Genomic DNA, 25442 nt, shown 5'->3' with positions numbered 1-25442 from the left:
TTCCATCAAAATAAGAAATACAAATTCCCCCAAACCCACAAAATAGATTTCCACCCATTTAAAACATTTGGTCATGGTAAAACCTACCAGGAAACTCTACAAATCAACCCTCCTTCATTCAACTAATTACTGCTAGTGCTTGGCGTGTGCTCTCCAGTGTAGCAACATATGCCATGTGCTCGCTGAGAACTTTGACATGTGGCTAGTCTCAACAGGACCCTGTTTTAAAGTACTGGCTCCCCTAAGACCCTCATTGATTTGTAGATTCATTGCATGATGAAATGAAGTTTTAAGTTAAATTAAAATACATACTACAATTATCATTTTGTAATAGAATATATACCTCCTTCTATCTAGGAATGATACAAGTCTGAGTGCCAAGTAGTACAGTTTGGGAAGCAGTGTGAAGTGTCATTAATCAGCAAACATCTCTTTTCTTATATTTAGAGCCATATACGAACACTTCATTGACTTAAAATTTCAAATTTTTCATTATTGTTAAGTACATGGTGTACAGAGGCAAGAAAACATCATTATTCACACTGTGCAAAATGATTAATTGCCCAGCTAAATTAGCCCGTGTTCATACTACATTTTTATTAGTCTTATTAATAATATCTTATTGATGATAATAGTGATACTTATTTAGATATATGCCACATGTGAATCATTTGGTTTTTGCTATTATCTGATGATACTTTTTAAATTATGTATGTGTACATGTGCCTGCACTTGTGTGCTCGTGTGTGTGGAGTCTGGAGGAAAACCTCAGGTCATGCTCACCATACTTAAGACACCGTCTCTCACGGGCCCAATGCTCACCAATTATCCTAGCTTAACTGCCTAGGGGGCCCAGGAAAATATATTCTCATTTGAGATATAAAATAAACATTGATAGACATTAAAAATAGGTAGTATGAATATTAAGGTATTGGATAACAGCTATGGATCTCAACTAGATTACTTGAGATAAGGTATACTAACACATTTAACTACACAGTTCAGAAACTTTGCTACATTCTTATTCTTCTGGTGTAGATAATCAAGGAAACAAATGACTTTCCACCTCTGACTTTCCACCCTGACTTTCCACCTCTCAGCCTAGCACTGATAGAAACCATTTATTAAAGGTGAAAACATTTTCTCCAAAATGTCTATAAAGAAGGTCTATTGTAAACCATTTGGTGGGATGCTTGCCTGGCATGCACTAAACTGCTGCATGAACCAGGTCTGAATGTGCATACCTGTGACCCTACCAGTCAGTAGAAGGAGGAAACTCAGAAGTTCAAGGTCATTCTCAACTACATATCAAGTTCCCAGCCAACCTGGACCATTGGAGACACTCTCTGAAAATGTATATATAACACAATTGTCTTCCAAATCTAACCAAAATGCCTCCTGATTTTCTAATGTACAAATAAAAAATGTTAGTTCTGGTTTATTTTAAACTTAAGAGTCAATGTAGGAAAATAACTATAGATTTTTTAATTAAAATAAGCCAATTTCAAGTGGGTAATGTCCAAATGTGTCTCAGAATTGCAGTCATTCCTCAGTGCTATCTGGGTAACTGGCTGTTTGGTTTAAAAACATTAAGAGGTCTAAAATACAGCCTTCTTCAGGCAACATGTAGATTTCCACACAGTGAATGTAGTTGGAATTTTTATCACTAGCCATTTTTAAAAACAAATTTGAGAAGTCATTTTAAAGAACTATGCATTTTAAATCAAATTAATAATTGTAAAGATGTATTTGGGGCTTTCTCATGCTCACAATCCAACAGATTGCTCCTGATTAACAATACAAAAGAGTGATAACATTTGGACAGAAAAAAAAAAAAGTAAGTGAAAAACAGAAATAGAAGGGCTGAATGGCTTCTAGAATGTAGAGTTAAAGCAGCAAGCAGGACTAAAGAGCTCCTGTGGATCTGATGGTGAGCTTGTGATGGGCAAATTTGTTTTTGTTCTCTATGTGCAAAAGAAAAAATGCAAATTGGTCCAGTGTGAGATAGAGCTTCTTTTGCAAAGCACCCTGCACTCCTTGCTGGAAAAGAATGATATATGTATATATATCCAGGCAGTGAGATGCAACAAAAGCTATACGCTTTGAAAATCCCTTGCTCACATGGAGAGCTTGAACTGCCTAATGTCAAAAAGAAGTCTCACAGATGCTGATGCAAACAAGAGGCAGCAGGTTGTCATGGTGTTTGCAATTGCCTACATGGCTAACAGGAAATAGAGCTGACTTTTTTCTTCCCTGTTGTCAAACTAGAAGCTCTTGAGCAGACTTAAGGCATACTACACTTCGGAAAGCAAATATAAGTTCATTGGCACCGTTGAGAGAGTCAGACCTAATAGTCACTATTGAGTGAGCACATTTCTTTTATCACTTACTGGAAACCTAAGGCTATAAAACACAAGTGCTTTGGGTTTGACTTTAGGGTCACCAAAATGCTCTGTGGGGGTGAGGTTGCTTTACCAAATGTTAAACTATTAAGTTGAAAAGAAACCAAGTGGATGAGTGCAAAAGATTATGCTGGGAGTTGAACCTAAAGCTTTGAGCCTTACAAATGCAAGCTAAATGTTTTACCACTGCACTACAACTCCAGCATTGTGAGTCTTAGGAAGGTTTTCTATATATACAGTTACATAAGCCTGCAATCCCAGCCTCCTAAAAGGTCAGACAGGAAGACCAGCACTTCAAGCTCAGGCAACATAATGAGATTTCCCTCTCAAAAAGCATAAAATACAGCCTCAGACTGGAGCGTATACAAGTAAATGCACTGTGTGAGTGTGTGATGGCACTGATTCTTTTGTCACAACTTATTACCTATTTTCATTTTATGTTCATTGATGTTTTGTCTGTGTCAAGGTGTTGGATCTCATGGAACTGGAGTTACTGACACTTGTGAGGTGCTGTATGGGTTCTGGGAATTGAACCCAGGTGAAACAGCCTCATCTGATTCTAATCTGCAAATAAAGAGAAGTTTTTGACACATTTGAGCAGAAAAAGTCTGTCTTAATTTCAACTATTTGTTGTAGTTAAAGAGTTGCTACCTATGAATACACTGCTTGCTTGCTTGCTTTTCTGAAATGGGCCCTCAGCTCAGGCAGGCCTGGAAATGTAATCAGAGGATGATCCCCTGGCTTTACTTTCTTCGTGCTAGTGTTACAGGAATGCATCACTATCTCTGTGTGGGCCTTTGATTTTTCTTCTTCTTCTTTCATTTTTTTTTTCATGTTTGGTGTAGCCAAAAATCATGGGGAGAGCCTTGCACACAATGTGCTCCGCTACGCCCTCAACATTCTGATAAATTTAAAACACTGGTTCAGCTGAACTGTGTCCCAGTACCTTAAAGAGGGACAATGAGTGAATGAAGAATGAGCACTAAGGCAGCTTCTTCCAGTAGTATTAGACTAAATAGAGAAAATTTGTAATATATATATAAAAGGGAAAGGGAAGACTCCCATTTAAACTTATACATTCAGAATCCTTTGCATCACATCTGAGATTCCATATAAAGAAGATACATTCTAGTGTTGAAAATTATTGAGGATAAAATTTTATCAACAAATAAACAAGCCTTAGAAAGACGCAAAGAGCTGGAAATGTTTATTAATCTCTTTGAAGGGCTGCTGCAATTCAATCATGTGGATGCCTCCCAGCTGGCAAGAAAACAGGATTGCTCAAAGGTTTCAGATTGAAAAGGCTCACACAAGCTCTCTAGGCAAGAAGTTTGGCGGTGGTGCTGGAAAAACCACAAAGACAAATTCCCCAATATTTATCATACGATTTGTATTCTGCAGCCAGTTCCAGTTCCAGCGATAACAGTGCAGACTGAAGTCAGAGTGCAGGAAAAGAATGCTTTAGCAAGGAGTTACACACTGAGCGCACCACAAAAGATCTGCTGGCAGCCTTTCTTACTAACCATTGAAACAGACAATTTACTTCTGGGCAAAAACACAACCAGAAAACCTTGGTTTAAAAGGATAACGATAATCTCACTGATTTTCTGCTTGAAGTTCCTGTGTGTACGGTTTCCCTTGATATTTCTTTAATTACGGGGAGCTGAGTGGTCTGCAGCAAAGAGTACTACTACCAGAGCCACTGGCACTGGCGGAGGAAATGAAGGAGCGTGTTTTCGAATGCTAATTTTAATATTTATAGAAACAGCAATGCCCTGCAGAAAAGGGATTCAAAAGATTGAGCTAAGAACTTATTTTAAAGATGTGATTTTCATACGGTTTCAACTTTTAACTTAAAAAATTAAAACACATTTCAAGTTGATAAATTTTACCTTTGTCATATTTTTATCTGAACTCATTCTGGGTTTATCTTAAAATATAATTTATAGCCAGAAATGGGTCTCTATACTAATATCAAATGGTCATATGCTCACCCTATGTTAAAACCATTATAATTTAATATTCGATTTAAATTATCATGAAAACAAAACAGAAAATGAGCTACCCACCCCACAGCATGGCCTAGAGTTTGAGTGATAGTCACTGTTGCCTCTGTTCTCCATGGCCTCACAGCAATTCGGACATTGCTTGGGTCCCATGGAAGAAAGTCGTCTAAAATTAAGAAATTACATTTATTTGTATTATCATAGTAAATTGATTATGCTTCTCACCATATTTCCTGGAGTTCTTGGTGAATAACAAAGGCTCAACTCATATTTGTGGGATAAGTAACAGTCACATTGACAAAAAGACTTGGATTCAAGATAGAAGACTTATATTATGTAGCAGCATCACTGCTGGTCAATTCCTAGACAAGGGTCAGGCATTAGTGATCATCGTTGGCTTCATCTTTATTGTATTTAGAGATGAAGAGCCTTCTTGTTTTAGGACAATAATTTTCAAATATCCAATTCTGAATAACAAAAGGGCAACAAGCAAACAAACAAACAAACAAAAAACCTGGAAGATCTTTAATTCTATTTATTTCCTCTTTCTTTCACTTCACAATCTGTTTCTATAAAGGAATTTCTGAACGTAGATGTTTGTGGACCTCTGGCAGGAGAGTAGGCAGAAATAATAATAGTAATTTAGATGCAAAGTTTCCAGGTGTTGACGAAGGGAACCACAAGAAGCACCCTGACTTTAGAAAATCCACACATCTATATTTAGTATCCTAAGCGTTGAAAAACTCACTGCTCTCAAAGAAAATTTACAGTAGACTCATAGTATGAAATTTTCTAATAGTCCTTACCTTAGTAACTACTTCTTATTTTTCCAAGTTTCAAAATAGGTCTACTGAAATCATACATATATGCATATATATGAAAATACTGCATTTGGCTGAGTTTATTATAACAAAAATATAGCAATGAGAATATGTGAATATTTAAAAATTTAAATGCTGGAGTTTAAAAAATAAACCCTTGTCTAGAACTATTTTCTATTTTAATACTACAATTCTAAGAAGAGATAGAAGAAAAGAGGAGGGAAAATCATAACAAGGAATCAGGGGAATAGTTTTTCAAAGCGTATTCTTTGAATTCTCACCCAAGAGAATTGAAGCCATTAAAAATGAAGCTAAGATTAATATTTTATAATCCATAAGATAAAATATATGTATTTTCTGAGGCAGAAGCTTTTCAAGTTTGCCAATTTGGAAATCATTATTTTCGCTTGCTTACTTAAAAATTCTTTTGAATTGCTATTCAACTCATGTGAGAAGCCCCGAAGCAAACCCAGCTTCTGATTACCATATCATGCATGTGCCTTTATTTTTCCGTTGGAGTATACAACCATGCAAAAATATAGACGATATTTTTAAACCAAGACATCATTCTCTCCTATCTTACTCTGAGCACAAGGATTGAGCAAGTGTGACTGTCTAATGAATGTATGTGAAGAGCGAGAGGGACTGGATAAGGACTACAGGTGGAGATGGGGTTGTAAAGCAAGCTCTGGGGAAACCGGGCTTTGTGAAAGCACAAAGGTATGTGCCAGGGCTAGATCAAGAGGGCATATGCATACACCTTTGTCTCCAAGTCCCTGGAAAGCACGGAAAGGATTCCTTTGGTCCTAATGGAGTCACAGGAGATTGGAGACTGGGATTGAACAGATGTACACCTTAAAGAAACTTTCTGAGTCACTATTTAAGGATCTACTCTCGTGGACAAGTCTAGCCAGGTGTAGATTGGGGGAAGAAAGAGATGCAAAGAAATGTAGAATTCAGAGATAATTAGGAGGTAGGAAAAATAGGACACTTCTTTGTAGAAGTGTAGGGAACAAAAGAGTCATCAAGGTCCCTGGATTTGCCTGGTGAAACCGTTTATTACATTAGAGAATGCAGAAGTAAGAGCTATCTACAGAGGAAGTGTGATAAATTTGATTAGAAATAGAGTGCATGTGTGGGCATTTGGGGACATATAAGTTGAGATATCCAGGTGGATTATAGGAAATATAGTAGATATATGTATTTATAGAATATATAGATGATCTATCTACAAATAGTCATTGAAGCAATTGAAAAGAAAAGCATTGGCCAAGAAGGAAAGATGAAGATGAAGAAATAAAATGTCCATGCCAATGTTTGAAAGATGAGCTAAATAAGCATGTGCTGAAACGTAGGGGAGAATCAAAAGGGGAAGGATAGATTTGAAAGAAGAGTAGTGCTTACGCCAAAGGCTGCTCAGAAGCCAAGAATCTGGTCACAAGTAGCCATCAGAGGAACTGTACAGAGGCCATCTGGGACTTAGGACAAGAGCTGGCAGCTAAAAATGTTAGTACTTGTGGAGTGATACAGGGCAGGGACAGTTGAGGATAAGATACCCAGCTAACCGTTCATCCAAAGCGTGCTGATAATGGAGAAAGACAGGAAAAATCAGGAAAACAGAGGCACATGTTGATGTAATTTTTAAAAACAATGATAGCTAATAACAGCCCATACCAAACTGCATGATTATGATATACTGGGGATTCTCTTCAGCTCCTTATCTTGTTGGTGCCAATGATGCTCATGGAAGCCTAGGTATAATTATTCTACTTTAAAGACAACAAAATACAATTTTAGAGAGTTAGAGGAGCTGATTAGATAATTTCCTTTACAAGACATGAAAGGATGGAATTCAATTTTCAGGTATAGGAATTTCCCTTGTAAAGGGGTAACAAAACTAACAGGATGGGAAAACAGTGGGATAGGGTAGAGACTGGCAAACTTATAGAATTGAAAGTGAGAGATGAAAAGTTCTTCTGTACCTTCTATTGTCTGTCCGTCAAGGACTCAGAGCATCTGCTGGGCATGAGGCAGCAATAGTAGGGTGGTAGGTTTGAAGTAAGGGGAAGGTTTTGATAGAGACTGAGGTGAACAGGAAATAACACTCTAACACTGACTACAGATCACAGAATTACTGCCACATATCCCTCCAGCAGCTAGAAATGGAGAACAAACAGTACTATTCTTCAGTGGGACTGTGGGGTCCTTCGGAGCAGAGTCAGGTCAGGGCAGAGGTGGTTAAGTCTATCTGAGATAGCTCTGGAAACTCGGGTGCTGACTACATATTAGAGACACAGAAGACCTTGGATACCATCCAAATGGATGACGGCATGGGAACCAGGGAAGATCTATTGAGTCCACACCTATTTTCACCTTCTTCAACAATAGACTATGATTCTATCTAATCAATCAAGCAAGTAGGAAAGGAATTGCATTCAAACTATTAAAAGAATGAGATGGAGCTTATAGTGGGTGTTGATGGCTAGTTTGTACTAGTCTGTACTCTCTACTTAACCTTTCTATGAAACCAAAACAGCTTTAAGACACACCTGCTTAAAAACATCAAGCTTATTAATTTTTATAAAAATAGTAGACACATGAAAATCTGTGAAATAGGCGCTATCTGAAGATGGTTTGCCATTGTTGTCTTACAAGGAATTAACCCACTGATTAGCTAAGGCTGAATCACATAGCTTATCTTCCCCAGGGTTAATATTAATTGGAAAAGCAGAAAAGGCAGGAAAACAAAAGGTCCTTAATTGAATTCCCAACCTGTATACATTTCTGTGTGTGATAGAGAATTAAATCTTTGAAAAAACTTATGAACTAGAACTCATATGCATTTTGCAAACAAAACTACAGACTTAGGAATGCTAACTTGTCTGATAGAGCTCAGCAGAGAGCAGAAGACAGCAACTCCTAATGAGAAAGAACACTTCTTCATTCTGCTTCAGGGTATCTCATTCACTGACACACAGTTATGTAGCCTGACATTTTGAAAGTTGTCTAAAATGATGCTTAGGAGGTCGGAATATGCTATAAAGATTTCTTCACAAACCTAGATGTCAAAGGAAAAATTCAATAATGGGCCAATAGGTGGAAGTATACCATGATCCTCTTAAAATTTTTAAATGATATTAGTTAGTAAAAGCTGACTGAGATGCTACATATTGTACTTGGTGCCGATTGTATCCAATCAAGACTGAAACAAATTCCTTTTTCCCAAAAGGTTACAGGCAGTGAGTAATGAGTGCTTCAAGGGGAACCCAAAGCTTTGGTCTGCTTCAAACATTTGAATAGCAGATGATTTACAAAGTCAGTAGAAACAAGAAGAGGAAAAAGTCAAAATAGAAGAAATGGAAAGAAGGATAGAGGGATGTGAGGGGAGATTAAAGAGAGGAAGAAAAGATGGGGAAGGGAAGTGGGAGAGAAAAGAAAGGAGGATGGGAGTGCGAGGAGGAAGCAGAGGAGGAAGAGGGAACTAAGGAAGTAAAGAGAACTCTCAAGAAGCCAGAACCATAATTGAACCTGTTTGTTCTTCAAAACTCATTTCAAAACTTATCCCTAGTTGCCTCAGATCCCAGTCGAACTTAAAATTCTGACAAGCCCCTTCGGCATCTCTGTAACACAATGCAAATTTCCAGAATGCTGTGTCCTAGCTATGCCCATGCTTCTGTTAGACCCTAAAGAACAGGAAACAGTAACTCTGAATAGGAACATCAATGCCACAGAGAGATGAGAGAATGGACCAATGACAGGTGCCTGGCCTTTCCTCATCCCTTCTGTTTAGCCAGTTTTAATCTGTCTTTGGTAGGAATGGCTTATCAACCACTTTTCCAATGTGAAATTCAGTTCTCTTCTTTTTGTGTAATAATTCACACAGGCAAATACTTTCCCCCTTGATAAAAACGAGGATCTTGAAGATGAGGCAAATGTGAAAGAAGCCAACTGGAGGCAGCAATGGTGATTAGAACAGTTTGATCTGAGCAAGAAAAGATATTTAGGAAACTCTAACCATATGCCAGGCATAAATACTATGCTTATCTAATCCTTCTAACAGTATTACGAGCTAATTACTGTTAAGTCTACTTTATAGGTGTGAAAATGAGAACTTAATTTCCTCAAAAAACATTAACTGATGCAACTGGGTCTTCCTTTTCAACCAACCTGCACTTACAGCTGAGTCCAAGGGGGTCCTTAAACAACTCCAGTGGTAAGGCAAACAACTGACTTCAGGTCAGGGCTGTGAGACTCAGGCCCTTGAATCTTTCATTTTCTATTCACCACACACCTCTGTGCAGACTAGGAAACTCATTTCCCTCTCCTGCTGTCTCTTGAAGGATCATCACCAGGAGGTCAGCCAGTAGGGTTCTTAATATAACAGCAGACACAGGTGTTTTTCTCCCAGCCCCTAATTTAAGGTCATTTCCCCAATCCTAGTTTTACTAACTCTCCACCAGGCAGCTCATCATAAACTTTTATCTACTACATCTGTCACCAGCTGTAAGTGGGAGTCTGGGTAGGGGATATTCGAAGCCATGATTGAGCTTCCTAGCAAACGCATCATTTGTTTGTCTGCAGTGGTAAGGAGGCTTGGGGGCCCTATTTCAGATCACTGCCCAATCAGAGGACAAGAGGTGGTGGGTAATCTCCTGGGAAAACAAAGGGCACTCCAGTCCTTAGTAGTTATCAAAACAGCTAGGTATAATGGCACTCAAATGCCACAGGTTACTTAGAATTTTATTATCATTTTTATGCTGTTCTAATGTACAATAAATAAGCGTGAAATTCAAAAGAAAAACAGTGCTAACAGAAAGACCATGGGGATCATAGACATTAGGTCAATGAATTAATGAACAATTTTAGTCTTTCATTTGCCAAATTTGTTGATGATGTAATCTCAATATCTATAAAACTAATATGAAAGTTATCTCTTTCAAAGGCAATTTTTCTTTGATTAAACGGCTTTCTAGAAGTGACTAATGAAGACACATGGAGAGATGAGACAACATAGTCCAGACTCCCAAATTTTAGGTTTATTTTCTTACTGATTTTTCTGCAGTAGCCTGAGGGAGGAGATAGGTCACAGCAAAGCTGTGTGTTTACTCACTAGGTCACAAGATGACAGCAGTGAAGGAAACTGGTTGATAACAATGGCACAGCAGGTTTTGAGAATAAAAGCAGCAATCAGGATTGCCCTCAGTCCTACCTCTGTAGAGGTGTACTTGTACTGTTCTCTCCGGAAAGCACCTCCATGCTCCCACCTCCTTCCTTATTCCCCCAAGGCCTGCAAACAGCTCCCTAACTTCCCCCGCCCCCGGCTCCTGCAACAGCTGTCATAGCAGTTCGCCACTAGGGGCGCTCCGTTCTGTTTTGCAAGAACCCTCTTGTCTTTTGAGTAGAAATTTCAAAATCAGCTCCTCCCCCCATCTTCTGGCAGGGGGGAAAAAAAGGCAGAATTATTTTTAAAACGGTGTTTACTAGAAAGTGAATGGTGGGAAAAGTACAAAGTCAAATACATAAATTATATCATGGAAATCAAACCCTTAATGTAAATCAGATCTAGTTATACACCTGCTTCCCGAAAAGATATTATAATGCCTTTTCTAAACCTGGACTAAAGTGGGTGCCAAACCAATCCTCAGAGCTTCTAGACGAAGTACCTGAGAGATGTGAGCAGTATCTGGGCCTTCTTCCCTCATCTCCTTTCTAGGAAGTTTTGCTGCTGGGTCAGAGGACTCTCCACTGCCCTTCTTATACCTTCACTCAGGTTCTTCCCCCTTGGGCCCAGAATTCAACATCTGGATTAAGGCCTTCCGGTGCCTACCTCACAGACGACTTCCTGTGCCCTTTCAGTGCATCTTTGAGGCCCACGGATTGTCTAGTCATCGGAGGCAGTTCATTAGGGAAATGGCCAGACTCGGCCTTCTCCCACCTGGATGCTCGTTTTCCACTCATCCGTCCCAGGCATCTAATTTTCAGTCATTTTAATCCATTTTCCCAATCCCTGTACAGCTGTTTGCCCCACTCTGTGTTGCCACTTTGTTTAATACAGTCACCATTTCTATGTTTTGGCTAGTTTCTTACAAATGGACAAAAGGCTACAGACATCCGATATCATGATATGAGAAACTACCTCACATCCGATTCCCCATTAGATAAACAGAAAAATACATCCTTCATGCCTCAAAGTCCCCAGGCCCAAACCTCTGCCCCTTCACCTGGACTTCATTTAATTTCTCTCCCTCACTCAGAAGCATCTCTAACTGAAAACTCATTTGCAGAACCCAGATAATTGGCACATTCCAAATCCAATGAACGTTCATGCCACACTGCCTCAGGTTACCCACTCCCCTCTGCCCCAAGTACTCTCTGGGCCCCCTCCTCAGGAAGTGATCTTGCATAATCCTAGCCATCCCAGTTTACAGCATCTAAATACCTTAACCATAGCTTAACAATAACACACATACAATAAGAGGAGGGTGGATCACTCACACAAGCTCTTACAGGAAAACAGGCAGCTCTCTCCCTGGTAAGAAAAATATGGGTCTCCACCCCACCACAAAAAAAAATCCCAGGATGCCCCAGAATGCAGTTTCTTTTCTTCATGACGTGTTGTAAAGCACGTCAGCTGCTCCTTGTTGCTGTGCAGATCACCCAACATCGGGTCACCGAGAGACGGCAGCGCTTGCTCGCACAGCTGATAGGATTAGGAGCCCGTGCTTTGTCGGCCCTGATTGAGTCCAAGACAGCCCCGGCATACGGCATACACAGGTGAGAAACGAGGGAAAGGGCATGTGTAGGACTATGATTGTATGCTGCAAATGCTTCTCTCTGGCAGTGAATCTGTATTGTCTTTTCTATGAAGTTTTCAGTCTGGGGGAAGTAGGGTCTCCCTGTCAATAAAAACCTGTCCTTTATCATTCATCTGACTTCAGCAGTTGGTTACTTACAGGTCACAAATGTTTTTGTAGGACTTGTATCAGATTGTATTATGTGAAAGGTCTCTGACAATGTACCACTCTTTGCATATAAAAAGTATAGATCGTTTCATGACAAATTTCACCAAAAAAAAAAAAATTCCTAGATTTCGGAACTAAGTACACAGACTTTGCTTTTCTTCCAATCCCTAACACTTTATCTTTTATATTTCTTGCGAGGGTTAGGCATGTATATTATTTAAAATCTCTAAGGGTTCAAGATTTCCAAAGCAATCTCTGTTTTCTAAAAATCCAGGAAACACTTTTTTTTTCAAGAAAATAATGCCACAAAATTACAAACCAAGACAATAAAAGTACTTAATTATAAAATTGAAGTGCTGCGTAATAACAGACAGATAAAAGATGAATATCTTAAGCTACATTAGCTTATGTCTTTTTGATGCTATGATCCAAATGTTGCATTTCCCCTAATGACATGAGAAACACTGAATGGATTAAAGGCAACATAGAAAAATGATTATTTGAAAAGCTCGACTTTTAGAACAGCAGAGAAGCAGGCTTGGGTTCCGAAAGTACAGAGCTAAGAGGCCTCTGAACAGTAAACCATCAGCCTTTCCCTCGGTAAGGTTGCTATGGTGACAGCAAGGCTACTGCACAGCCTCTCCGTGTCTGCCCTTCTGCAGTAAAAAGCTTTCCCTAAACACATGTTGGATTTCTTGGGCACACACCCCATCGTTAAATACAAGGACAGCTTTATCTGAGTCATTTTGCTAAACACGAGTTGTACATATGTTTTTCATCTTGTACCAGTGGGCCCTATATGGGTTTGTGGAATTCATTAATTTGGCGACTATGCATTGATGCTACTGTGTGGAAGGAATTGTGCCAGGCAGTACCTACAATCCACAATGAAGACAAGTGAGAGGGATGTTCTGAAGTAGGATCATAAAAGCTCTCCTAGGACAACCACAGGTGTCCTGCAGGGATCTGGGAGGTTTCCTGAAAGAAGCTGTCTAAAATTAAACTTGTTCTCTTTCAGAAAGGAGGATGGGTGGGTAGAGTGTGAGAAATGTAAACAGGGTATCAGCATTGTGCAGAAGTCTAGAGGGAAAAAAACATGAAGTCTCCAGAGAACTAAAGAGTACAGTTTGCACAACAGCCATGTGTGTATGGAGAGAGAGCAGCAGCCTGAGGGATGTGGGGTGGGCAGGGAACACCTGTAGAGAAGCAGGAGCAAATGCAGCAGTCAGATCTTGAAAAGGCTAGGTGCCATCTTGGGAGGTTTCAATACTACCTGCAGGAAGCAGGGAGGTATTAAGGAGTTTAGTGGAGAAGCCTGGTTTGACTTAGCTTTGCTTAACAGAGGGCTGAAGATCAGCTCAGTGGTCACTTTCTTGGCAGAGTACTTCCTTAACGAGCACAAGACCCTCCCTCTCCATCTCTTGCACTATCACAAACAAAATGACATCAAAACAATCAGAAAAAACAAAAAACCAAAAAAAAAGAAAACCAAAAAAAAAAAAAAAAAAGATAAAATCAAGTAAGGCCGTGAGCAATTTGTCTTCTATAAAGTTTTTTTTTTTTTTTTTAAAAAGCAAACCTTGTCATACTGGCAAAAGAAAGAAAGAAAGGAAGAAAGAGAGAAAAAGAAAGAAAAGAAAGAAAGGAAGGAAGGAAGAAAAGAAAAAAGAAAGAAAACAAAAGAAAACAAAACAAAACCAAAAATCCTTAATTGGTTAGAAAAGATGGTAAGTCTGGAAACAGAACAACTTCATTGGCCTGCTTTGGAAATAACTCAGAGCAATCAGACTCCAAGTGAAGATACAGTGATAGGGAGAATGGGTGCTGGACAAGAGGGGTCATACTCAAGTCCTGTTATCAGGAAAGAATGGACTAAGGCTTGAGTCACTATGAATGGTGCTGTTGGAAAGCAAACTGGTCTGGAGGACAAGACAGGAACAGCCTCTGATCTCAGCAATCTGTGGACAGTTTCTGCCATTAAGGTCCCTAACAACCAGTTTTCAGTTCTCAGGGAATGCAGAAGTCCATAGTTCATGCCTATCTTTATTTTACAAACCTGGGCACATATTTTATAAATAATAAATTGTATCAATCTTCTTAGGCCGTGTCTCGCTGAAGTCCACGATCAAAAGAGTTACAGGTTTAGAAAGGATGAAAGAAATAGTCGCCCCTTGTGCTCCAGAGAATCCCAAGATTATGTCTGTGTTAAGTAGATCCAAGGGGGATAAGGATTTGTAGAATATAATCTCTTGGGGTTTTAGGAAGCCATCAAATGGATCCCACTAATCTTTCAACTTTAGGATCTCTGTGAACTCAGTGCATTCCTGGTTTTTTGGAGTTGGTATTCAAAGGAATGCAAGCAGGACAGTGGAAATTGAGCTACAGTACCTATAATCACAGTCCTTGCACGTAAAACCCTGGGTGTCAGCATGAGACAGATGACTGCTCACACTGCTACCTAGAATATTCTCTACCCAAGTAAAGGCTGTGTAAGTTATAAATGTTGAAAGCCTATCACTAAATAGAACTTGAGCAGAGAACAGTAGGACTGTCAACCATTCTGTTCTCAGAGACATTTTGAGCTTTTTAAACATGAGCTTTTTAAAGCACCACAAACACTTTTTTTCTTCTGCCTGTCCCGTAAAAAACACCTGCAGACATTGGACCAGCTGGACCTGACCTAGCCGCCCATGGAAGGTTCTGCTTTGTCAATAGAATACAGCTGTTTTGTTTTCATTTATCCCTCCCAACTGCCCTTTCCGGTGGGTATTATTATCCCTCGTGTTAACAAGGGCCAACTTGAAGAAGAGTCACCGCTGTGCTGTTTCCTCTAAGATATATTCCAGGGCCTTCTTCGCTTTGTAGTCAGGCAGCAGTTAGAGAGCTGGGAACGAGTCTGTGTGCTGTGTCTCCTTGTGTCATCTGTGATTCCCTGCCACCTTAGGCCCTTCTGACACAAACCCCTCCAAGGAGAACCGCAGTCATGAAGTCCTGCAATCCAGAATGCTGTATTAGTACGGTAGCATATAGGATTGGCTTGGTTTCCAGAGGACCAGGAGACACCACCACCACCACCCTAGGTGGAGGTCATCAGAGAGAATCATATGTTTACTTAAAGCCTAGAGGTCACAAGGGGACAGCGAGAGGGAAGGGTTACTTTCCCTCTTTCTCCATCTTGGCTGTCTGATGTCGCAGCTTTTCTCAGCCTCTCCATTCGATTTTCACCCCCTGCCAATCCTAAACCAGGGGACACCTCTAGGCTGGCATTACTGCGAATAAGCCTCCGCCTGCCCGCAGTGGGTCGGGCTAGGCTAGGAAGGGAGGGGCGCTGAGAGCGAGACGTGGCGGGTGACCTGGTGGGTGCTGCACTGCGAGGTGCCAGGCAGCTGTTCCCCGCCTCAGGTAAAGGCGGCGACCAAGCGGCGCCTCCGGAGCGGCCACAGGCGGTGGCACCACGTGCCCATCCGGGCGGGGCGGAGCAGCGGGCGCGCCCTCGGAGCGGAGCGCGACCGCGGGCGGGGACGCGGCGAACCCGCTGCTGCCGCTGCACGCAGCCTCGGACTCAGTGCTGTCTCCTCCCTCGCTCGGTGCTCACAGGTGCCTCCTCCTGGACGGCGGCGGCGGCGCGGGGAGCCTGCAGGCAACGACGAGATGGGACCCCTCCGAGAGAGCAAGGTAAGGGGATGCGGTGTGCGGACTCGGTGACAGGGTCCGAAGGTGCTTCAGTAAAAGACGAGGTGGGCACAGCTTGCGTAGGAGAGGGCCGGGTGAGAGATGGACCCTGGCGTTCAGAGTCCAAGCAGTAAGTGGTGCTGAGTAGAGCAGAGAAACAGAGGGTCGTCCTTAAATGATGGGGTGTAGCAGATGGGGAGGTGGCACTACAGGAAGAGATTTGGGGGATTAATATGAGGATTTAAAAGATTGACTTTAGAGGGTTAATCCTAGCTCCTGAAGCTTGAGGTGAAGCTTTTAGCTGCTGTCATGTGTTTGCCTGAGTGTGTAATATGCAAAAGGGATTTGGTGTATCTGTGACTGAGAAATAAAGACCGCAGCTTGACAGTGACCTAGCTCAAGAGTCTGCAGTGTGCCAAGCAGAGTGACTGGTGTGGGATACCTGCTGGGTGACTGATGGGCTAGACAGATCCAGAGGCTGGGTGTGGCTTACAGCCCCAGGATGACACCAATGCCTGAGCCAAATTCCAGGCGGCAAAGGGTTTTCCCTGTGGAGGCCTCTCAGAGGTGTTCATTTGGCCTTGACCTCTCCTGGTAAGCTTCGGAAATAAGGAGGAGGTCATGTTGGGAAATGACATTCTGCTACTTCAGCCAAAGCCCTCTTTCAGTTACAGAGGTTGGAAGAAGCTGTGGAATTTTTGCAGGGGGAAAAATGCCTCTTCCTGGGAATCCGGCTAACACTGCCAAGCAGCGGTGACCCCGAAAACGTTCTGTATGAAGTTCTCTCTAATAGATGATTTTTTCAACCTTCACCTCTTTCAGTCTCAGTTTCTCCAGATACTTCAATAAGTATCTGTGTTGCAGATTGGGGTTTAAAGATCCATTAAATGAGCTAATGGTAGAGACAAAACTTATTTTTATAACATCTGATTATTTATTTTGGGGGGTGGTAGTGTGGGTGCCATAGCATGTGTGGATGTCAGAGAAAAACTTGCAGGAGGCCTCTTCTTTCCTCTTTTACCATGTGAGTGAACTCAGGTAGACTGGCTTGGATATAAGCATTTTTACCTACTAAGCCATCTTGGATGTCAAGACAAGGGACTTTTAAATTGAAAACATTGTCAAAATATAGTTCTTATGCATTAAAGAAAAACAAAGTATGGCAAGGTCTTAAAGCGAATTTCTAAATGGAGAAAAGTTTTCTTCTTGTGGTTGTCCTTTTGGAAAAACAAAAGCTAGATGTAATGTGAAAGGTGAAGCCATTTTCCTGGGTATTGGATGTGTTTGCTTTTCTGTTGGCAGCAAGCCTTGTATACCAGGATATTAATGAATAATTAAGAGGCTGTCCGGAAGAGAAGGGGTTTTAAAGATAAGTGTGTGAGATCCATTAGAAAAGAATTGTTCTAGATATATAGATCTAGTGTGTGAGGAGACAGAAAAAGCGAAGTGAAATTGTCAGCTAATTCAGGAATAACACAAGAGTCTAAAGGAAAGGAAAACCCAATAAGCTTAGGTGCAGTGTGAGAGCCTTTGAGAAGCTCAAGCATGAATGTGATAGAAAGACAGAGTGAGGAGGTGAGGCAGGAATGGCTTAGAGGTGTGGGATGGCATTTATGCTGATGGGTGGCTTAGGGATGTGTGTGTGTGTGTGTGTGTGTGTGTGTGTGTGTGTGTGTGTGTATCTGTATCCTGTACACTTGCATTGGTGATATCCATAGGCTCAAAAGGGAGCTTAGTTCAAACACTGAGATACAGATGGCTGGACTGTTCAGGGAGGGCTCAGTACTCAGAGAAATGACCTCTTAGGAACTGAGGCTTACAAGGGCAGAGAGAAAATGATTCTTTTCTTTTGGCTTTTCAATTTGGAGAAGGAGCAGAGAGTCCAGCATCAGGAGAAGGAGTTCTCCAGGAGCCGGATTCCCAGGTTGATTCTGCGACCCCATCTGCCTCAGCAGCAGCAGCAGCAGCAGAACAAGGTTTCCCCAGCCTCCGAGTCTCCCTTTTCAGAGGAAGAAAGTAGAGAGTTCAACCCCAGCAGCTCCGGACGTTCAGCAAGGACAATTAGCAGCAACAGCTTCTGCTCAGGTACACTAATGCTGTGAGCCCCTATGGCAGGAAAGATGTGGCCTCTCAGATAGAATTACGCTTCTCCTACCCGCAAGACACTTGCACTGACCTTGTCGGGCTGTCATAGGCTACCAGGACAGCAGTTTTTTATGCGTCAGCCCAGCTAAATTTCTTACCATTTACAATGTAAAATTCAACTTCTTTCTATAATTTTAAAGTGTGTTCCTTTTTATTAAATCTAAAAATTATATTAGTTTTGGTTTTATACTAGTAATAGCTAAAATTCTATGCACTCTTGGTTATGAAATACCACAAATAAGTAACTTCTATCAAATTAAATGAAGATCAAGAAGGACTATACTGCAGGTCTGCCCCTATGGGGAAAAGCCGAGGCTTATTACCAGCCAGACCTGCTACCCAGGATGGGCCGGAATCCCAGACCTACACTTAGATGGTATGTGATCTTGATCAGGTTGCTTAAGGCTGGTGAACCTCAGTTGTTATAGCCATTAAATGGGACAATAAATACCAGTTGAGGATTCCTTATCTGAAATGCTTGGGAACCAAAATGTTTACAGTTTTAGAGTTTTTACATTTTGGAGTAGTATTGTATGTGCGAGCGTGTGTGTGTGTGTGTGTGTGTGTATACATATATATTATATGTGTGTATGTGTATGTATATGTATGTCTATATAAACATGAATATAGACATATATATATATGTACACATATTCACACAAACACACATAATATACACAAATATATTGGGATAATAGCAAAATCTAAAGAAAGAATCATTAATGTTTCATATATATACCTCATAACACATAGTCCAAGGTATTTTTTTAATGTATGTAATTTTGTCTGTAATCTTACAGGACCTTTCACAATCATTTCTCTACTCATGCCCAACGGCTTTGTGTCATTTGGGATTTGGGTTATTTGGACTATGTATCTCTTAACTATATTAACTCATAACTGGATTAACTGTATCGTATCTCTTTTGTACAGTGGCTAAATGATTCAGTGGGATCGTTTACCTAAGTTTTCCCCTAATGCAGAGGTGCAATTTTGAGGTCTTTAATATCTGATGGTTCTTAATTGTCACAAACTATAGTTGTCTCTTCAGCATATAACTAAGAAATTTTTTTAAGGTCAGAAACCTCTTTTAAGGACACAGATCTCTTCATAGTTCCTCAAATGCCACTGGTACCAGGGGACAACCCCTGGGATACTGAAGCCTAAGTTAAAAAGATGTGGGTTTATTGTCTGTCTGTCTGTTTTAAGAAAAGTTAGGAATTTGGGTAAAATTTAAAGGGCTGACTGTCTTATGGTTATAAAGGATGTTGTGGAATGCACGAAGTTTTCAAACTGACTAAAGAAACACATTGAGATAGGTGAGTGAATCTGTATGCTATGGCCATTGTTCTAACTTAGCACCTCATAGTCATTTTCATTCAGAGCAGAAACAAGTGTCTAAAGCAAGTGTCATGATAAACATCACTTCAGACATACAGCATGCAGTCACAAAAGTTCTATTTCAGATATGTAGCTGTCCACTGTTTAAATGCTTCTCTGTGAAGCCTCAAAACTGATTCATTCTAAAAATAGGTATCACAGTGTTATACTCTGAAATGAATTTCCTTCCATTGGAACTAACAAATCTAGTTAAATGAAAACTCATTCATAGCTACTCAATACTCTCCTGAGATGAAAAAGATGACTGGAATCTACTGGATGGTCCATGGTTGTTTACTTTAACACCATTGTAGAATTTGGAATCCACTCTCAATGAGTGTGCATAGGGCATGATTTCCAGGTTTCTGTGTACAACTGTGTTGCACACTTATTCCTGATAGCCTTTTCACATACTACCATTCTCTGTGACTGACTTCAAAGTGAGTATTTGTCAGAAGAGAAGAAGTAGTTCCTTAAAATAACTATCTATCTCTCTACATATAGGTTTATATATAGTCAAAACAAGTATATATAGTATATATACAATATAGCATATGTAAAGCAATATATAACTATATAATAAAAAAGTATGTATTTAACTATATAGATATATAGTTATATATAGTTATAGATATAGTTATATACATTTATAACTATAGTTAATAGTTATATATAATTATATATAAATATATACAGTAATTATATATATAGTTTTGTACTATATTTGCTTTGACTATATACTGTTATATATAACTATATATAACAAATGTATATTATAAAATATAAAGGCAAACAAAGAAAACTGTTAATTTTGATTGAGTTAGTCTCTCCTAGACCCATGTCCCGAATCACGCTGTCTTCCCTGAAGACCTGTCTCTCATGAAGACCATAATGGCAGACATGAAAATCGAAAGGGAATATTGATTCTTCTGCCATTAACTAGCTGAGAATTGAGTGGTAGACACATATAATTATGGGTATCTACAAACCAGCCTTTCAATCCTTGGCCTTTTCCTCATCCCCAGATAGGGATTCCTCCCACTTCCTCTTCTCTCTCCAGCTTGCTGTGCTGTCAATTCCCCAAGGTTTGGGTCTGATGCCTTCCCCTGTCTTCCTTTCCCTTCCTGCAGAGCACTGATGAGCTCTACAAAGCTTCTGAGTGCTGCTCTGACTGAAATTGACAGCAGCAAGGCCTTTGGGTAATGTTAATGATGCTTTAGGAGGTCAGTCGGCTGGTGGAAAATAAATGGGTTTGGTTCTGTGGGGAGCAGTAATGCTTCAGGCAGTGAGGTAGAGAATGTAAAACATGTCCAGCCAGCAGGGGGACTAGCTGGTTTTCACCTAGACACTGAAATACTGAGGCCATATTCTGGCCTCCCTAGTCAGAGCTGTTAAACCAGACAACAAAAGACAAATGTTAACACAACTTTAAAACTGCCATTACCTGTCAAAATGAAACCACCCAAATATATAACAGTGGTCAGTCACCAAAGCTTCCAGCCTTTGAATGAACGTCTCAATGTTAGTATTTGTTTGTTCAGAGTTCTTACATTCAGTACTGCAAAGGGACCATGGGGAGTTAAAAGAAATTCTAATATTTGGAACTGAAAATTTAGAGGAAGGTATTATTTAAAACATCCTTTCTGAGGTTTAATTTGGAAATTCTATTTTTTCCCAAGTTTGGTATCAAAGTCCTTCATTGCAAAGAACATTATCTGTTCTAAAATATTCAACTTTTGAAAGATAATAAATGTATAAGATAATAAATGTATATATTGCTAAAGTTATTTAATATAAAATATTAAATATTAAACCCCTTATTTTGATAAACTGGCATTCCTATTGTTTGTATAAAAGCAAATACTTTTATAATAGATGGTTCTTATTCTTTGATAGAACTATGAGAACTCTCTTACTGTTTCCTATACTCCTGCTACATGTTTCTCTGCTAATTTTGTTCATCAGTGAAATTAAAAGTCTGACAGCATTTCCAAAGTGACCTGCTCACCTTTACTTAGGGTCTCTTTTTCTAGGGACTCCACCACAGTCCTTCTTTCCTCCCAGGGGAGCTTTGGCAAAGGAGGATTTAATGTCTGGATAAGAATATGCTAATCTGTATGTTGTGCATATCTCATTTTGGAGGGAAAGGGTTATGTATGACATTTCGCCAGTCATTTGGGGCGTGTCTTTTCTCTGAGTGGCAGCTTGTGGGCAGAGTCTCTGAGGGTGAGCCCATGTTTTGCATTTCATCAGTATGTGAGTGTTTTCATACATGGGCATCATCTCTGGAGCTAATCTAGAGTAGACCCTTCAGAACAGTTCTTGGAGCCTTAGCCTTATGCAAATCATACACAGGAAGGATTTTTCCATTAATATTGTTAGTATGAATAAAATGCCTGCTTTCGTGTGCCTCTATTCAAGCCAGTATTTGTTCCATTTAGAACATGGTTTTGACATAACAGCACCACTTCTCTGCCTAGGCCATTTCCTGGTTTCTAACGTGCCCATGAGGAGTGGTAAAGCCCACAATGGCGATTTGTGTTTTGGGTATGCCATCTGCCTGTGGCATCTAGGTTTCTATTTGTTTGCCTCCTTTTGTGAATGGTGGTAGTAGGTGCTTTTATTATTTGAGATTATAACATATGCCACTGTTTACCCTTTCCCTCCCCTTCTTACAATCCCTCCTTGCTCTTTTTCAAATTTGTGGCTTGTGTGTGTGTGTGTGTGTGTGTGTGTGTGTATATGTGTGTGTGTATGGTGTGTGTGGTGTGTGTGGTGTGTGTGTATGGTGTATGGTGTGTGTGGTGTGTGTGTGTGTATGGTGTGTGTGTGTATGTATGAGTGTGGTGTGTGTGTGGTGTGTGTGTGTGTATGGTGTGTGTGTGTATGTATGAGTGTGGTGTGTGTGTGTGTATGATGTGTGTGTGGTGTGTATGTGTATGGTGTGTGTGTGGTGTGTGTGTATGTGTGTGTGGTGTGTGTGTATGGTGTGTGTGTATGTGTGTGTGTGTGTATACGGTGTGTGGTGTGTATGGTGTGTGTGTGTGCTGTGTGTGTATGTGTGTATGGTGTGTGTATGTATGAGTGTGGTGTGTGTGTGTATGATGTGTGTGTGTGGTATGTGTGTGTATGTGTGTGTGTATGTATGATGTGTGTGTATGTATGTGTGTGTGTGTGGTGTGTGTGTGTGCGTGTAGATGAGAAGGTGTAGCTGTGGCTTTTTGTTTGATTGGGTGCTGTTGTTTTTGTTTTGGATATTAATGTCTTATTTGTCATTTTGTTTTCACCCTGGTCATCATTAGGAAAGCTGGTGACTTAGGTGAATGTGAGGACCAGCCATCAGTCACCTGCCATAGTTAGCAGCCTGCTATGCATTCCTCCTTGCTTAGTTGAGGCAATAATTACCCCTTAGAATTGGAGGCAGATGGGCTGTTGAGGTTTAAGCTAGTTCTCAGTGAGGTGCCTTGTAAACATGACAGGTGGAACAGATTATGCATAGAGAACACTGGTTGTTTTATAAGTGACTACTAGTTTCTCAGAATTATCTCTGATGAGCACGTGGAGATGAGATCCGTGAGCGAGTTTAAGAGTTCTGTTACAGAAAACATATACCAAAGAGTCAAAATCAGACAGGCTTTGCCATCTAACCTCAAGGGAGGCATCTGCAAAAAGTATTTAAGTTGTTACAGTGGCTTGCCTGAAATCTTTGCCTGGTGCTGACCTCGTGATCATTGTTGCTGTTTGTGGCAGAGCAATTAAGGCAAATCATAACCTGACTAACCCTGCTGAGGTATGACGAAGCCTTCAGAAATTTGCCAGGCCCTGCCAAGCAGAAATATTTCTGCTTTGCTTTCGTCTAGCTTGAGGAAACTTAGCATCTGGATAGGGTGAACCTTTGAACATGATGATTAGAATTGAAATGGACTGCTTCAAGTGGCATGAACCACAGTACCAAGTTATACTAGCAGAGAATGACTGCCAACCTGCTATAAACTGAAAAACACCCTAAGAACTGAAGATCACTGGAACAGGTCTGGGCCTAGACAATGGATAATATACTTTTCAAGGACATAATGTCTTCAGCCACATAGCTATATACCTAGCGGGATAGATTATGTGTTGGGTCTATAGGCAGGGACTCTTTGAGCATGTTGTTACAGACGGCAAAGAATAAGGAGCTTTTTCCATTCAAACTTTTAAAAATCTTTAGCAATGGGAACTGATGAATGTAACCACACTGAAGGAGATGAACCACATCTAAGGGTAAAAGCCGGTCCCCAACCTGAAGAACCTGTACATCCTAAAGTCCTCACCAGAATGTTGTTTATCTGCTTTAAAGTCTCCAGTAAAACTTCAGTTGTTTAAAATGTAGACATTTGAGATCCCACCAAAACCTGTCATCCTGGGCTCTGGGAGCCTGGGAATCTGCATTTTACAGGAGTGCTGGATGATTCTCATGTGTGTCAAAGTCTCAGGCTCAAAAGTATGTAGTCTGCATCACGTGGGTGGATGCAGGCACAGGGTAGCACAAAAATTATACTGTAAAATACACAAATATCAAAGACGCTGGAGCTGGTGACCACTGGATTTGGGGCAAAACAAATGCCTCAGTATCTCCATGGACTACAGTTTCTGACTCTATGTAGACAAACTTCACATTCACAGTCCTCTCGGTAATACTTATATTTATGTAATGATTTGAACTTGTGCCCGGATGGTAGAGAAATAAAGGTAAGAGAAAGGATTTTTTTTATTTTCTCTGAAAAATCTCTGGCTATACTGTCTATACCTAAACTTTCTACTCTCCTGTTTTCTTTCTTTGAGATGCGAATGACTTGTAGCAGACTGTTGTGTAGCACACCTAGAACAAAGCCCAGGAACTCTGTGGCTACAGTGAAAGGAGTAAAGGAAGAAAAACTGATAGTTTGTGTGTATTAGGAAACCCATCATTTCACATGTCTCTGACAACTCAGGTTTATCCAGTAGCCATTTTATTAAATGCTTGCTAAAGATGAGCTGTGCTAAGACAACAAGAATGAATGGAGCATAAACAGGTTTAGAAAGACCATTCGTTTTATTGCCTTAACTAGAGTGCCTAGACAGTAGGATAACCTTTGGACGGGATCCCATATGGTTCCCTTTATTTGCCCATTTAATGTCCCTTTCCCTTTTACCCATATCCATACACACTCCTGGCCTGAATTTGAGCCTTTTCCCCTGCTTACTGTCAACACTGGCCTCTCACATTTCCTAAGTCCAACATTTCAAACCAGTAGCGTTGGCTAGCATGGTGTACTGAATAAACATAAACTTTAGCATCCACAGAGCTCACTAAAAGCCTGAAATGAGATAGGAAGCAACTTTGACTGGATCAAGCAAAAGCTTGATGTGTAAGATTAAGTGTCCATACAGGAACCAGGTCAATGACGCAGACTGACAAAAGACACTGGAGGGGACTTTAAGACTAGATGGGTATGTGTGATACATCTACAGGCATCCAGAATCTTAATGATACAGCTTTATAATTAGTTCTGTACAGCAACTAGCATGTGTCAATAGCCAGCTATGGCTCATGGGCTGCTATTTTGCAGTTCTCAAGGATCTGGCAAAACCAGTGAAGGGTTTTCAGCAGGAAGGTGTTCCGGCCAGTTTTATAATTTAGAAAGCTCTGTTTCTGTGGTGGACAGTGGTTAGAAAGGGCATGAGATAATGGTAAAGAGGTTGTCTGGTTTTATAGCCACTGTCACAGTGCAATGATGAGTCAAATGCTAGGTGTGAGCTCTGGAACCACAACCATGGTAAAAATAGGTCTTGGATACCAGTTGCATGTGGAAGGGAAAGGAGAGAGATTGTCTCAAGTTCTACTAAATGAGCACAGCAGAATAGCATAATTGAGAAGAGAGAAGTCAAGTTTTAAATGTTCAGATTAGGCTTTATTACATTTAAGAAACAAACAGAAGCCTGTAACATGGTTTGAAATTAGCAACAGCTGAAGTCTATTGGCTGCATGGAGAAGGAAGTCTCAAAGACCATGAATACTATACTGTTCAGGGA

The 25442-nt window shown here is 40.4% G+C and overlaps 2 protein-coding genes across 25 annotated transcripts in view; one reads left to right on the top strand and one right to left on the bottom strand.

Moving 5' to 3' along the window:
* Nucleotides 1–11927, bottom strand: part of Smg5l1 (Smg5 nonsense mediated mRNA decay factor like 1) — a 134361-nt gene extending 122434 nt beyond the window's left edge. For 4 of the 15 annotated variants that reach the window (XM_039079151.2, XM_063263512.1, XM_039079152.2 and 1 more), the window contains exon 1: nucleotides 11725–11927. The gene's annotated coding sequence lies outside the window, so the exon portion shown is untranslated. The other 11 variants (XM_063263511.1, XM_039079150.2, XM_063263514.1 and 8 more) reach the window with 7 other exon arrangements.
* Nucleotides 1–25442, top strand: part of Sybu (syntabulin) — a 101752-nt gene that overhangs the window by 19361 nt on the left and 56949 nt on the right. For 2 of the 10 annotated variants that reach the window (XM_039080175.2, XM_063264118.1), the window contains exons 2-3: nucleotides 15789–15866; nucleotides 17732–17948. In XM_039080175.2, the coding sequence (XP_038936103.1) occupies nucleotides 15843–15866; nucleotides 17732–17948 (241 nt within the window). In that variant the 5' untranslated portion in view covers nucleotides 15789–15842. Of the gene's footprint in view, nucleotides 1–11880; nucleotides 12004–13765; nucleotides 13919–15755; nucleotides 15867–17731; nucleotides 17949–25442 lie in introns of those variants that run through there. The other 8 variants (XM_063264115.1, XM_063264116.1, XM_063264117.1 and 5 more) reach the window with 8 other exon arrangements.

This window comes from Rattus norvegicus, chromosome 7 (genome assembly GCF_036323735.1).
Source record: "Rattus norvegicus strain BN/NHsdMcwi chromosome 7, GRCr8, whole genome shotgun sequence".
Lineage (NCBI taxonomy): Eukaryota > Metazoa > Chordata > Mammalia > Rodentia > Muridae > Rattus > Rattus norvegicus.
The sequence above is the reverse complement of the archived record's forward strand: the minus strand, read 5'-3'. Positions and strand labels throughout refer to the sequence as shown.